General features: G+C 39.5%; 1 protein-coding gene and 1 long non-coding RNA gene across 5 annotated transcripts in view; one reads left to right on the forward strand and one right to left on the reverse strand.

The window, feature by feature from the left end:
* The window catches only part of LOC105473981 (collagen type IV alpha 3 chain), a 150,258-nt gene that overhangs the window by 108,581 nt on the left and 28,205 nt on the right, over positions 1-13,472 (forward strand). For all 4 annotated transcript variants that reach the window (XM_011728282.3, XM_011728284.2, XM_011728281.2 and 1 more), the window contains 8 exons: positions 3,390-3,482; positions 4,452-4,556; positions 6,819-6,916; positions 7,475-7,625; positions 7,979-8,092; positions 9,504-9,671; positions 10,922-11,011; positions 11,371-11,505. In XM_011728282.3, coding sequence (XP_011726584.2) covers positions 3,390-3,482; positions 4,452-4,556; positions 6,819-6,916; positions 7,475-7,625; positions 7,979-8,092; positions 9,504-9,671; positions 10,922-11,011; positions 11,371-11,505 — 954 coding nt within the window. The remainder of the gene's footprint in view (positions 1-3,389; positions 3,483-4,451; positions 4,557-6,818; positions 6,917-7,474; positions 7,626-7,978; positions 8,093-9,503; positions 9,672-10,921; positions 11,012-11,370; positions 11,506-13,472) is intronic.
* LOC105473980 (uncharacterized) overlaps positions 6,911-13,472 on the reverse strand; it is a 45,271-nt gene continuing 38,709 nt past the window's right edge. Inside the window, exons 2-3 of the long non-coding RNA XR_011610102.1 lie at positions 8,798-8,882; positions 6,911-7,185 (exon numbers count right to left, since the gene is read on the reverse strand). This is a non-coding gene — a long non-coding RNA (uncharacterized lncRNA). The remainder of the gene's footprint in view (positions 7,186-8,797; positions 8,883-13,472) is intronic.

The raw sequence follows: 13,472 nt of genomic DNA on the forward strand, positions 1-13,472 counted from the left end.
AATAGATGCTAAGCGTCATTGCAAATTTGTTGTGTGTGTGTGTGTGTTTTTAGAGACAGGGTCTCACTCTGTTGCCAGACTGGAGTGCAGTGGCATAATTATAGTTTACTGCATCCTCAAACTTCTGGGCTTAATAGATCCTGCCGCCTGGTCTCCTGAGTAGCTGGGGCTATAGGCATGTGTCACCACGACCAGCTAACTTACATTTTATTTTTATTTTTTGTAGAGACAGGATCTTGCTGTTTGACCAGGCTGATCTCCATCTCCCAACCCCAAACAATCCTTGCTTCAGCATCCCAAAGTGCTAGGATTACAGGTGTGAGCCACTGTGCCCAGCCACAAATTTGTTGATTTTGATCCATAACTCAATGGGCAGGTTACAAATAAAACTTTAAAATATCTAAGACAAATGAAGGAAATGGTCTGATAATAGTTTAAAAGTCCAGGTAACTTTTGGGATATACATATACTGGCCGTAGTTCTGGATTCAGGAGTGTGGCTGAAGGTCAGAATAGCATGCTACTGACAGTTTTAAGCAAATAATGCCACCATGGTCATGTTTTACTTCTAAAATCACTTTAGGCTGGGTACAGTGACTCACACCTATAATCCCAGCCTTTTGGAAGGCCAAGTCGGGCAGATCACTTGAGGTCAGGAGTTCAAGACCAGCCTGGTCAACATGGCGAACCCCCATCTCTACTAAAAATACAAAAATTAGCTGAGCATGGTGGCACATACCCACAGTTCCAGCTACTTGGAAGGCTGAGGTAGGAGAATCACTTGAACCTGGAAGGTGGAGGTTGTAGTGAGCCAAGATCGTGCTACTGCACTCCAGCCTGGGCAATAGACTGAGACAATGTCTCAAAAATAAATAAATAGATAGATATATAGGTAGGTAGGTAGGTAGGTAGGTAGGTAGATAGATAGATAGATAGATAAAATAAAATCACTTTAAAGGGGTAGACCCAGTAAACCCGTGGTCTCTAAATCATTTTATAGTATCTTCCCTCATCGGTAAAACTTTTAGAGTGCACAACCTTACATTATGTGTTATAAATGTATGCATCATTTCTGTCCACACATGCATGTAAATCTTAAATCTTATCTTATGACTTTCTCTATATATTAAATAAATAAATAAATATTTATGTATATCCGCACCTTACTTTGGAGGCTGTTATTCTTTTTTTTTTTTTTTTTTTTCTGAGATGGAGTCTTGCTCTGTCGCCCAGGCTGGAGTGCAATGTTGCAATCTTGGCTCACTGCAACCTCCGCCTCCTGGGTTCAAGAGATTCTCCTGTCTCATCCTCCTGAGTAGCTGGGATTACAGGCACCTGCCACCATGCCAGGCTAATTTTTGTATTTGTAGTGGAGATGGGGTTTCACCACGTTGGCCAGGCTGGTCTTGAACTCCCGACCTCAGGTGATCTACCTGCCTCGGCCTCCTAAAGTGCTAGGATTACAGGCATGAGCCACCATGCCTGGCTGAAGGAGGCTGCTGTTCTAATCCAGGTACTAGCAAACGGTGGTGGACCACTGTCCTAGTCCAGCCCACTGCCTGATTTTGTATCAGGCTAAGATTTTGTATCAAGCTAAGAATGGTTTTCACATTTTCAAATGATCAAAAAAAATTTAATGATATTTTGTGATACATGAAAATTATATGAAATTCAAATTAGAGTATCCATAAATAAAGTTTCTTGGAACACAGCTGCACTCCTGTGTGTACTGCCTCTGGCTGCTTTTATGCTACAATGGCAGAATTGAGTAGTTGAGTAGATTTGAATCACGAAGCCTAAATTTCTTACTATCTGGTCCTTTACAGCAAAAGTTTATTTAGCCCTGTTCTAATCCATCACCAAATGCTCTATTGTTGTTGCTGTTTTTGTTGTTGTTTTTTGAGATGGAGTCTTGCTCTGCCACCCAGGCTGGAGTACAGTGGTGTGATCTCGGCTCACTGCAACCTACATCTCCTAGATTCAAGGGATTCTCGTGCCTCAGCCTCCCGAGTAGTTGGGATTACAGTCACACACCACCACGCCTGGTTAATTTTTGTATTTTTAGTAGAGACATGGTTTACTACATTGGCCAGGCTGGTCTTGAACTCCTGACCTCAAGTGATCCACCCACCTAGGCCTCCCAAGTGCTGGGATTACAGGTGTGAACCACCACGCCCGGCCTCTTCTGTTATTTCTAAATGTGAATCTTTACTAAAGGACTCCATTGTCATAAAACATATTATTATCAATATTGTCTCATCACATACTGTAAACCTATTTTTTTCTATAAATAAATGACTATATAGACAACACATCACTAAAAAGTTTTTTTTTTTTTTTTTGAGATGGAGTCTCGCTCTGTCACCCAGGCTGGAGTGCAGTGGCCAGGCCAGATCTCAGCTCACTGCAAGCTCCGCCTCCCGGGTTCACGCCATTCTCCTGCCTCAGCCTCCCGAGTAGCTGGGACTACAGGCGCCCGCCACCTCGCCCGGCTAAGTTTTTGTATTTTTAGTAGAGACGGGGTTTCACTGTGTTACCCAGGATGGTCTCGATCTCCTGACCTCGTGATCCGCCCGTCTCGGCCTCCCAAAGTGCTGGGATTACAGGCTTGAGCCACCGCGCCCGGCCCACTAAACATGTTTTTAACATTTGCCACTGTGGTCAGAATGTTATATTGTGTCCTTATCTGCTGGGTAGGCATTCTTTCCCTTATGACAGAGAACTTACCAGAGAGGTTAAGAAAAGTGTCCAAGTTCACAAACCCACATCGGCCTTGCCCATATCAAAACTTACTGTTTCGTTCAATAGGCTTCCTGTGGAAACTAGTCACCCAATAAATAAGTATCCTATCAGTATTCACCAACGTTTAAACTTAATTCCATATTATCAATTTTTTGGAATAGACTGTTTTCAATAGACCAGCATGTTAGGCTATTAATTTCCCTTTTAGAAAAAAAATAGAAGTGCAGCTCGCTGCCAGCGCTCATTTAATTTTACATAAACGCGTTCTTTGAGGCTGAAGCAAATCTGATGTTCAATGTGAAATAAAATACAATAACTGTTCTTGGAGTTATTTCTAAACAGAACTTGTCTCTAATCCTAATAGAAGGGGGTAAAGTTAGGACTGTCATCTGTGAGTTATCTCAGAGTAAACAGGAAACGGGTTAAAACAATTAGACAATTGTCTAAACTTATAAATATTTGTTGATTCAATAAGAAAGTTTCTATGGGCTGGTTGTCCTTAAGCTAGTTTTGAAGCCTGTGAAAACAGAGGTTATTTTTTATTTTCTTTGGGATATGTTTATAAACCCTTTATAATCGTATTTTCCCCTATCATCTAAGACAAGCTTCAGTATATACCCCAATCTTATGACCACAACTTTCCTTAAGGTCCTAGGGGAGAACTCAGTGTTTCAACACCAGTTCCAGGCCCACCAGGACCTCCAGGGCCCCCTGGCCATCCTGGCCCCCAAGGTCCACCTGGTAAGTACCCTCTGCCAAATCTGGTGCATGGCATCAGACAACACCCTGACTCTCTTGGAAAAATACTGTCCCCATTATAAGGAAAAAATGTATTCGTTGGCTCCAAAAGAGAGCACAGGGCAGTGTCTTATCTGATAAGCAAGCAGGCTGGGGACTTGCTGTAGTTCTCTGAGGTTATCCAAATTATTCTAACTAACTGGTGCTTCTAATATAAAGGTTCCAGAGGAGAACCGATGTAACTACTTAAGAGGGATTTTAGAGCAGAAAAACCTTTATGGAGTTTTGGCGGGGGAGCAAGTGATGTTTGCCCACTGGTAATTCGTTAGGATATTTTCCATAGCATCTTCATTTGAAAACCGAATTTCTTTGCCAACGTGATGTAAAACTGAGTTTTGCATGCATGGAGGGAGACTTACATAGTTCAAGACATCTAGAATATTTCCTGTTAGGAATTAAATTATATTGACAAAATTCTTTGCAATTCCTAAAGATTAGTCCATTGGATAGGGACAGGGAAGAGGAGCATATGATTGGGGTTGTGTTAAAACATTTTTCTTGGCTGGGCGTGGTGGCTCCCGCCTATAATCCTAGCACTTTGGGAGGCCGAGGCAGGCAGATCATGAGGTCAGGAGATCGAGACCATCCTGGCTAACATGGTGAAACCCCATCTCTACTAAAAATACAAAAAAATTTAGCTGGGCATGGTGGTGGGCACCTGTAGTCCCAGCTACTCAGGAGGCTGAGGCAGAAGAATGGCATGAACCCGGGAGGCGGAACTTGCAGTGAGCCAAGATTGCGCCACTGCACTCCAGCCTGGGTGACAGAGCAAGACTCCATCTCAAAAAAAAAAAAAAAAAAACTTAATGTGCAAAAGGGATAGGATGACACAGAGAACTTAGACATTTTCTTTTATAACAAGATGAAGGAAAGTTGCTGATGTGGAGATGCATATGTGTTTTTGTTTTTAAGGTATGCCTGGATCTATGGGGAAATGTGGAGATCCTGGTCTTCCAGGACCTGATGGTGAACCAGGAATTCCAGGAATTGGATTTCCTGGGCCTCCTGGACCTAAGGGTAAATTTAAAATTTTTTCAAACATAAAGTTCATTGTGGATATTTAGAAGATGTATATACGTATAAATAAAATGAGTAAAATACAATATAAAGATATAAAGAGGATATAAGATATAAAAATGAGTAACATAGGAAATATCCATAATACTCTTTAAAATGTTTTCTGGCCAGATACAGTGGCTCACGCCTGTAATCCCACACTTTGGGAGACTGAGGTGGGCAGATCACTTGAGGTCAGGAGTTTGAGACCAGCCTGACCAACATGGTGAAACACCAACTCTATTACAAATACAAACATTAGCCTGGTGTGGTGCCACGTGCCTGTAATCTCAGCTACTCAGGAGGCTGAGGTGCAAGACTCTGTCTCAAAAAAAAAAAAAAAACAAAAAAACAAAACTGTTTTCCAAGAGCCATAAATGGAAAAATCTCTTATAATAATGTTAGGTGAAAAGGCAGAATTTACATTGATTTATGCAATTTCATTTCAGTTGTATTTTTTAAAACACATAGAAAACAACTAGAAGGAAATTCACCAAAATGGTAATAGTGAACCTTGATTGTTGGCTTTCAAAAACATTTTTGATACTTCTCAATAAATGCCTGCATCTTTTACATGTATACATTTCTTTTTATTTTTTTAAATAAGAAAGGAACTATTAAATCACAAATAGCTGATTTCCCCATACACTCCAAAATAAATTATGGAATTTATTTTCCTGTAGGAAAAAAAAAAATGCTGTTTCCCCTCAAAGAGGAAACACTCCAAAAAAATCTAGATGCTGAGAACTCACACAATGACATAAACCTGCCCACTGACAAGTACATGAAAGTCCTGTCCAGGATGACATATGAATAACCTGAGTCCCTGGATTCTCACACAGAACTGCAAGTTTTATGAAAATTTCATGTTTGTTACAATATTATTTAAAATGTTTGTCAAAAATAGCATCCATGTTTTGGTGTTTCAGCTCTTGGATTAGTATGTCATCAGTGTTTATTACACATTAATTTTGCCCAACTATGAGAATACTGATTTCAATTTATGAGTATTTGAAATGGAAAACATAATCACATTTCTCATGGAGTCTCAAGAATGGCTTTGAGTCCAATTTCTTGGTTTTCTTCCTAATGATCTGTGAAGTAAGGGAGCCTGGCTCACATTTGTACTTCATTCTTCTTGGACCCTGCATTTATAAATTACATCCCTACTTTGTAACTCTAGGTATTGACTCTCTGGAAGAAGACTGTTGACCATGGGAACCAGAACTAACCCAAGAGCTCCTTGAAAGTAGAGATTTACAGTTTCACAATTGAATCTAATGAATCCCATGAACTAACTGCAAATTAAATATTGGTCAAATGAGGGTATGAAGGAACACTCTGAATGCAGCCTTGCTTCACCGTGGCTTCCTCTTCTCTACCAGAGAACACAGAAAATGTGTTGACCCCTTTCTCAATTCGCCTACTATAAAGGCATAAGAAGTTAATCCCTTACGTGCAATGGATGCTATGGGGCATTAGGACTTAATTCTCTTAAGCAACTCTGTTGGGAAATGCTACCTGGGGTGCTGAAAAAGCTCTATATCTTTTTTTTTTTTTTTTTTTGAGATGGAGTTGCCCAGGCTGGAGTGTGACTGGCACTATTGGCTCACTGCAACCTCAGCCTCCTGGGTTCAAGCAATTCTCCTGCCTCACCCTTCTGAGTAGCTGGGATTACAGGCGTGCATCACCATGCCTGGCTTTTTTTTTTTTTTTTTTGTATTTTTAGTAGAGACGGGGTTTCTCCATGTTGGTCAGGCTGGTCTCAAACTCCCGACCTCAGGTGATCCCCCCACCTTGGCCTCCCAAAGTTCTGGGATTACAGGTGTGAGCCATTGCACCTGGTCAAAAGCTCTGTATCTTAATCTAGGTCATGCTTACATGAATACATCTGTATATAAAAATCCACTTACCTGTACACTGTATGTAAAAAATACTTCAAAAACAAAGTCAAATGGTCAACCAGCATCAGTGCTTTGAAGAATTGCTGAATCAAGATCATAGCCATACTAAACAACCAAATAGAGAAAGTTATTTTTTAAAATGGGAACCAATGTAATTTGATTTGGAACTTTTAAAAAATTGCTAATTTATCAGTTGGTTTTATTATCATTTAAACTTTCATAAAAGCATCTCTGGCTGGTTGAGAGATAAGAGAGTTACTGCTCAGAATCTTTCAATAAGACTAATCCTACAACAATGTTTATTGTTTTTTCTCTGTAGGAGACCAAGGTTTTCCAGGTACAAAAGGATCACTGGGTTGTCCTGGAAATTTGGGAGAGCCTGGGTTACCTGGAAAGCCAGGCGTCCCAGGAGCCAAGGTATGCAAAAATTCAAACTCAAACTGTCACAGAAGACAGGGCGGGTGACCACTAATTGGCCAGTTTGTATGCACCTACCTGGCAGAACACTCTAGATGTAGAAATTATCAATATATTTGTAGATGATGAAGATGTTAAATTTTTTAAACGTTTCTCTGGATCATCTTCCATTTTAGAAAGGAAAACATAAGGTGTCAGAATGCAGATTTCATCTTGATAGCATCTTTAATCGTTTCATAAACACTCGGAGTATTTAAAATGGGACAACACTAGAAAGAAATGTGGTTAGCTATGAGAAAAACGATCAAAAGTAAAAACATCTAGATTTTTCTCTTTACAGACAATCCCACCGTCTTCTGAAAAAGTGGAGGCTACATATCCTGAAGTGTTATTAAATATAATCTTATAGAAAAGTCAGCAACTAGAGTTCAAAAAGGAAAGTTGATGGCATGGTGGTTGCTGTGCAACAGGGACTTACAGCCTCCGTAACAGAGACTAGTCAGTATCAGCGAGGATTTGGAAGCACTATATAGTAATAACATAATTTCTGTGCTATAGGGAGAACCAGCAGTAGCCATGCCTGGAGGACCAGGAACACCAGGTTTTCCAGGAGAAAGAGGCAATTCTGGGGAACATGGAGAAATTGGACTCCCTGGACTTCCGGGTCTCCCTGGAACTCCAGGAAATGAAGGTCTTGATGGACCACGAGGTACAATAGCAAGTGTCATTACTTTTCTCCACTGTTAGCTCTGCTAAAAGGCAGCAAACTGAATGTGTAGGTGTTCTAGAAATGAGGAATTCTCAATTAAAATTTCTAGTTCGAGAAATAGAATCTGTGGAGCCTAATTATTTTCCCATCCAATGTTCCTGCCCTGCATTTCTTCCTTCTTTCCTTCTTCCTTCCTTCTTTTTAAATGAGTGCCCTCTACAAAAGGTATATTAATGGTAGTAAATATAGGTCTGATATAGGTGGGAAAAAAGTTAACAGAAGAATGATTGCTATAGCAATACCAAGACCTTAAGTTCTAGCACCTGGGTATAATCGTGTGCTTTCTTTTGCAGGAGATCCAGGGCAGCCTGGACCACCTGGAGAACAAGGACCCCCAGGAAGGTGCATAGAGGGTCCTAGGGGAGCCCAAGGACTTCCAGGCTTAAATGGATTGAAAGGGCAACAAGGTAGGAGAAGGGCCTCAAAACTGGCCACCAGATGGGCAGGAGACATGAGACTCTTGCTCTGTGCTTTGCTGCTTAACATGGGAACTGTCCAGCAACAAGTCCTGACCACTGTTCAATGAGAAATACTTCAGAAGTGTAAACCTTGCTGTCATGGGTTTGTTGCACATAGTAGTGTGTACCACCTATAAAGGAAGAAACCTGAAGTTAATATAGTGAATTGCTTTGTATCTTTTATGCAAGAAAAATATGAATGCTGAAGACAGCGAGAGATTGGTGTGTGTTTACATATATTTAGATATATATAAATTCTCAGAAAACATTTTACCTTTAATACTTTTCATAAGGATATTAAAGTGGTAAATTTATCCTTATTATTAAAATGTGGTAAATGTATGCAATGATACCAGTTTAAAAACTTATAAACTAAAATATGTAGTTGATTGTTTTACACACAATATAAAAGAAAAAACATGAAAATAAATCTAAATGATGCAGGCTAGATGTTCCAGATGATGGAAAACTTACTTTATGTTTTTGGATCCTCTCAATCAGATCTGATGAACTATTCCTGGAAAAATTTACTTAGGAATCAGTTAATGTCTGTGGTCTATCATATTGCTTATATGTTCACAAATACATTTTTGACCAAGACCTTAACTGTTACAATGGTATTATTATTGTTTCCAGAGGCATCCAGTGACTTACCTCTATGTGAACGGCTCTGTATGTCTTCTGCAGGATACAGAGTGAGCAGCATCATAAGGTGCAGTCCCAGAATGTGTCTGCAGGACTAGAAAATAGATATAAAGACTACACTTGTATTACTGCATGAGTCATTGGAGCAGAGAATGTTAGAGCCAGAAGGGAGCTCAGAAATTTTACAGAGGGGACATTAAATACATACACGTGCGTGCGCACACACACACACATACACACACACAAACACGTGCAGGCCTAAGTGTGCAGTTACCCCAAATCACAAAGCTAAATATTTACAGCCATAAAATATTTTTAAAGTGGCCAGGCTCTGTGGCTCATGCCTGTAATCCCAGCACTTTGGGAGGCCGAGGCGGGCAGATCACTTGAGGTCAGGAGTTCGAGACCAGCCTGGCCTGTGTGGCAAAACCCCATCTCTACTAAAAAGACAAAAATTAGCCACGCGTTATAGTGCATGCCTGTAGTCCCAGCTACTTGGGAGGCTGAGGCAGGAGAATCACTTGAACCAGGGAGGCGGAGGTTGCAGTGAGCCGAGATCGCACCACTGCAATCCAGCCTTAAATATATATATATATAATATATATATATATATTTTATATATATATATAAAAATATATATATATATATTTCTGAAGTTAGGAGGGGAAAGCATTTGTGGGTTAATTAATTAATTCATTCATTTATTCATACACAGGCAGAAGAGGTAAAATGGGGCCAAAGGGAGACCCAGGAATTCCAGGCTTGGATAGATCAGGATTTCCTGGAGAAACTGGATCACCGGGAATGTCAGGTCATCAAGGCGAGACGGGACCACCGGGTCAAAAAGGATATCCAGGAAATCCAGGAATTTTAGGGCTACCGGGTATCCTTTTTTGTGTTTCTATTTTTCTTCTTATTTCCTCTTCCTCTTAAGGTGGCTCTGTCAGCTGTACATAGGCATATGCTTTTGACTCTACGATTTTACTTAATATAACGTTTTCCTTCTAAATTATTTGTAAGAAACCAGGGGCCATGTTGCAGGGAAACGGTGGTGGCTAGATGAACACATTTCACAATTACCCAGAATGTGGCTATTTTTGCTGTGTAATCCTTTTTATATACGACTACTATAATATGTTTGCTAGTATTTTGTTGAGAACTTTTGCATTTATATTGAGAAGGGATATTGGTCTGTTGTGTTCTTGTGATATCTTTGGTTTTGGTGTCAGAGTAATGCTGGTCTGGTAGAACAAGCTGGGAAGTGTTTCCTCCTCTTGTATTTTCTGGAACAGTTTGTGAAGAATTGATGCTCTTTAAACATTTGGTAGAATTCACCAGTGAAGTTATCTGGGTCTGGGCATTTCTTTGTGGGAAGTCTCTAAATGACTAATTCAATCTCTTCATTTCTTATAGGTATGTTCAGGTTTTCTATTTCTTCTGGAATCAGTTTTGGTATTCTGTCTCTCTAGAAACTTGTCCATTTTGTCTAAGTTATCTGATTTGTTGACATAGAGTTGTTAATCGTATTTCTGTATAATTATTTTAATTTCATGGCTATGTTTATTGTTTATATGTTTGGGGAGAATATTCTGTTCCCTCATGGTATAAGGACCTCACTGATCTCCCCTCCGGAAAAGAGGCTAAAACAACTTAATCAACACATTATCTTTTCATTCATCTTATTGGGCTACTATCACATGCCAGCATTCTTCTACGCCCTAGAGACACATCAGTCAGTAGACAAGTCTCCCCTTCTCATAGTAGAGGAGCAATAATAGAAATATTTAAAATCTAAGTTCAATTTGAGACAAGTGTTATGGAGAAAATAAAGTGAAGGGATATAATAGAAAGTGACTCATCAGGGGCTGGGAGGATGGAATGCTACAAAACTTCCACATATTCTATCCTCATCCATGTATATGATTTGCTACCAATCACTTCTACATAGATGAGTTTAAAAGACCATTTACTGACCCATCTCCTAGACTAATACAGTAATTTTACTCTGTACAGAGGCCATTTTTTTCAACTCCCAATCTCTACTTCTAAGTATAATTTATTTTAGTATATGGAATATTTTGCTTTTCTCACTCTGTACAACATGTGCTGCTTTGTGCTAATTTGTTTCCATAGGTGAAGATGGAGTGGTTGGGATGATGGGCTTTCCTGGAGCCACTGGCCCTCCGGGACCCCCTGGGAACCCAGGCATGCCAGGGCAGAGGGGTAAGTGATGGAATATCTTTCTAAATAGCAGGAAGCATAAACAATGTTCATTTATTTTGCAGCAAAAAAAGTTATGTTTCTTTGGAGGGAAAAATAGTTCTGAGAGAGCAGCAGTATTTGATTTTGCTGTTTTCTGTGTTCCTTTTTTCCATTTGAATGGAATCCTGTTTTCTCCCTGCAGGCTTCTACCACTACCCTTATGAGGCTGCCTGCATGGGGAAAGTATTTATCAAGTTCTCAGCATTGTTAGACTTTTTTGTTTGATTTTTTTCTGTTTTATAGTAAGCACTGCCAACTTTTTAATCCCTATGAACTACTTGAAGAATTAAGGACCTGATGTTGTTACTCCTGTCTGTTAGGGAGCCTTGGAATTCCAGGAGTAAAGGGCCAGAGAGGAACCCCAGGAGCCAAAGGGGAACAAGGAGATAAAGGAAACCCCGGGCCTTCTCAGATATCCCACGTGATAGGGCACAAAGGAGAACCAGGTCTCAAAGGTAAAGAATTGCTTGTTTGGAATCAGGACATCAGAGCTGATTCTCGGGCTAATAAAGTATCCAGGCAAATCCCTTTAATTGACAAATAAGGACAGTGAGGACCAGTGTTTAGTTACCTGCCCATCACACAGCCGGTTGGTGGCTGAGCAGGCACTAGAACTGAGTCACCTGCCACGACATGTTGCCTCCTCGATGCATAACATTTTTATTTCTAAGTTAATTCTGCATTTTGATTTGCTATATTTAAATAATCAGCAGTCAGTTTTTAAATTATAAGCCTCAAAACTCCCTCTTTGCCAAGTATGGGGAAAATTAAACCCTTAAAAAAATTCCACATTATAAAACTTTTCAGGCTGATGTTGAAATCTCCTTCTCAAATGCAACTTTATTCTGTAGACTACCAGGAGAATATTTTCTGATTCCATCTAAAAACTTCTTCTCCTGTTCAAAATCCTTTGGAGAATAATTATTAAAAAGAAATGCTCCAGTGAAAATGTAACCCTTTGAAAGACTGTTGTTAGATGTGGTTCTTAAGCTAAAATTCAAATGCATTCACATCATTTCAAGTTATTTGGGCACTTTTTTGGTAGTTTTTGTGATATGATCAATACAGCCAGTATAAAACCAAACTTTCAGAAGCCCTCCCTTGTGGTCTTCTTGACCAAATGTAATCCCAAGCAACTTTAGTAAAACGGAGAACTGTTGGGCAAAATACTACATTTGCAGATCAGACTCTCATAGCAGGAAAGGAATCAAAGAAAAATGTGTCATAGTAAGAGCGCAATAAAAGAAAAATGTGTTTGCAGTTGCAAAACCATGTTAAATTTTGAGACATTTGAAATGACTTTTGAGAAATGAGACTGTATTCAACAAATATTTATATGTGTGGCACATAAGGATGTAACAAACCTTCACATGTACTGCCAAACCTAAAAACAAAACAAAACAAAACAAAAAACAAAAAATCTGCACAGGGTGCTGTAGACCACAATATAAAGGCTGACTAACTGGCAAGTTAGGAAGTAAAAGCCTTCTGGGAAGTAAAAACCATCTAACCTGGTGTCGAAGAGACAGTTTAGTTCTGGTACAAAAAGAATATTGCATTTCATTTTTAGCACTGAAAAAGAAAGTAATGTGACTTTTATAAAACTCTGCTAGGACTAGTCTAAGCCAAGATATGAAAAAAAAAAAAAAAAAAAATACTGGCACCAATCTCCAGTCCTCATAAACTGTCTGCATAGACACCACTTCACTAGACTATTTTAGATTATTTAAGTAGTGTTAGAAGCATTCTGGAAAAAAATATGAATAGCATATCTCTGCCTACATAAGCAGAAATTTGGCTCTCACAGTATAAATGTGCTGTGAGTACTAATTTGCAATTGAAGAATTCCTTTTGTGAAGTACAGAAGGACACATGCTATGGGGCTATTTCTATGCTTCCAACAAAACTCTTTTACTCACCCAAAGTAGAGTATGCATCCAGGCTGTTCTGTATGTTTTCTTCAGGCTTATCAAATGCATAACCAAGGGACACAGATTGAAGAATAACAAACAAAAGAACCTGTATCTAGGCCTCCCTAATTTCAATATGATCCATTTGTTTTTCCTAAATCTGAATTTCTGACTTAAAGCTATTCACTTCACATGTGGAAGAGATATTGAATATACAGAGAAGCACAATAATAAGTCACTATCCTCTCCACAAAGAGTCTGCGTGGGAGACTTAGGCATATGTAGAAAAAGATAATAAAGAACGCAAGGGGCAAATTAGTATGCTATATTATTTAACAATGACCTAAGGAACATTTACCATGTGCAAGTACTGTTCCAAGTTTTACAACTATTGACTCGTTTAATCCTCACAATAACCCTAGGAGTAGGCTGGGCACGGTGGCTCACAGCTGTAATCCCAGTATTTTGGGAGGCCAAGGCAGGTGGATCACCTGAGGTCAGGAGTTCAAGAA

This window comes from Macaca nemestrina, chromosome 11, assembly GCF_043159975.1.
Source record: "Macaca nemestrina isolate mMacNem1 chromosome 11, mMacNem.hap1, whole genome shotgun sequence".
Classification (NCBI taxonomy): domain Eukaryota; kingdom Metazoa; phylum Chordata; class Mammalia; order Primates; family Cercopithecidae; genus Macaca; species Macaca nemestrina.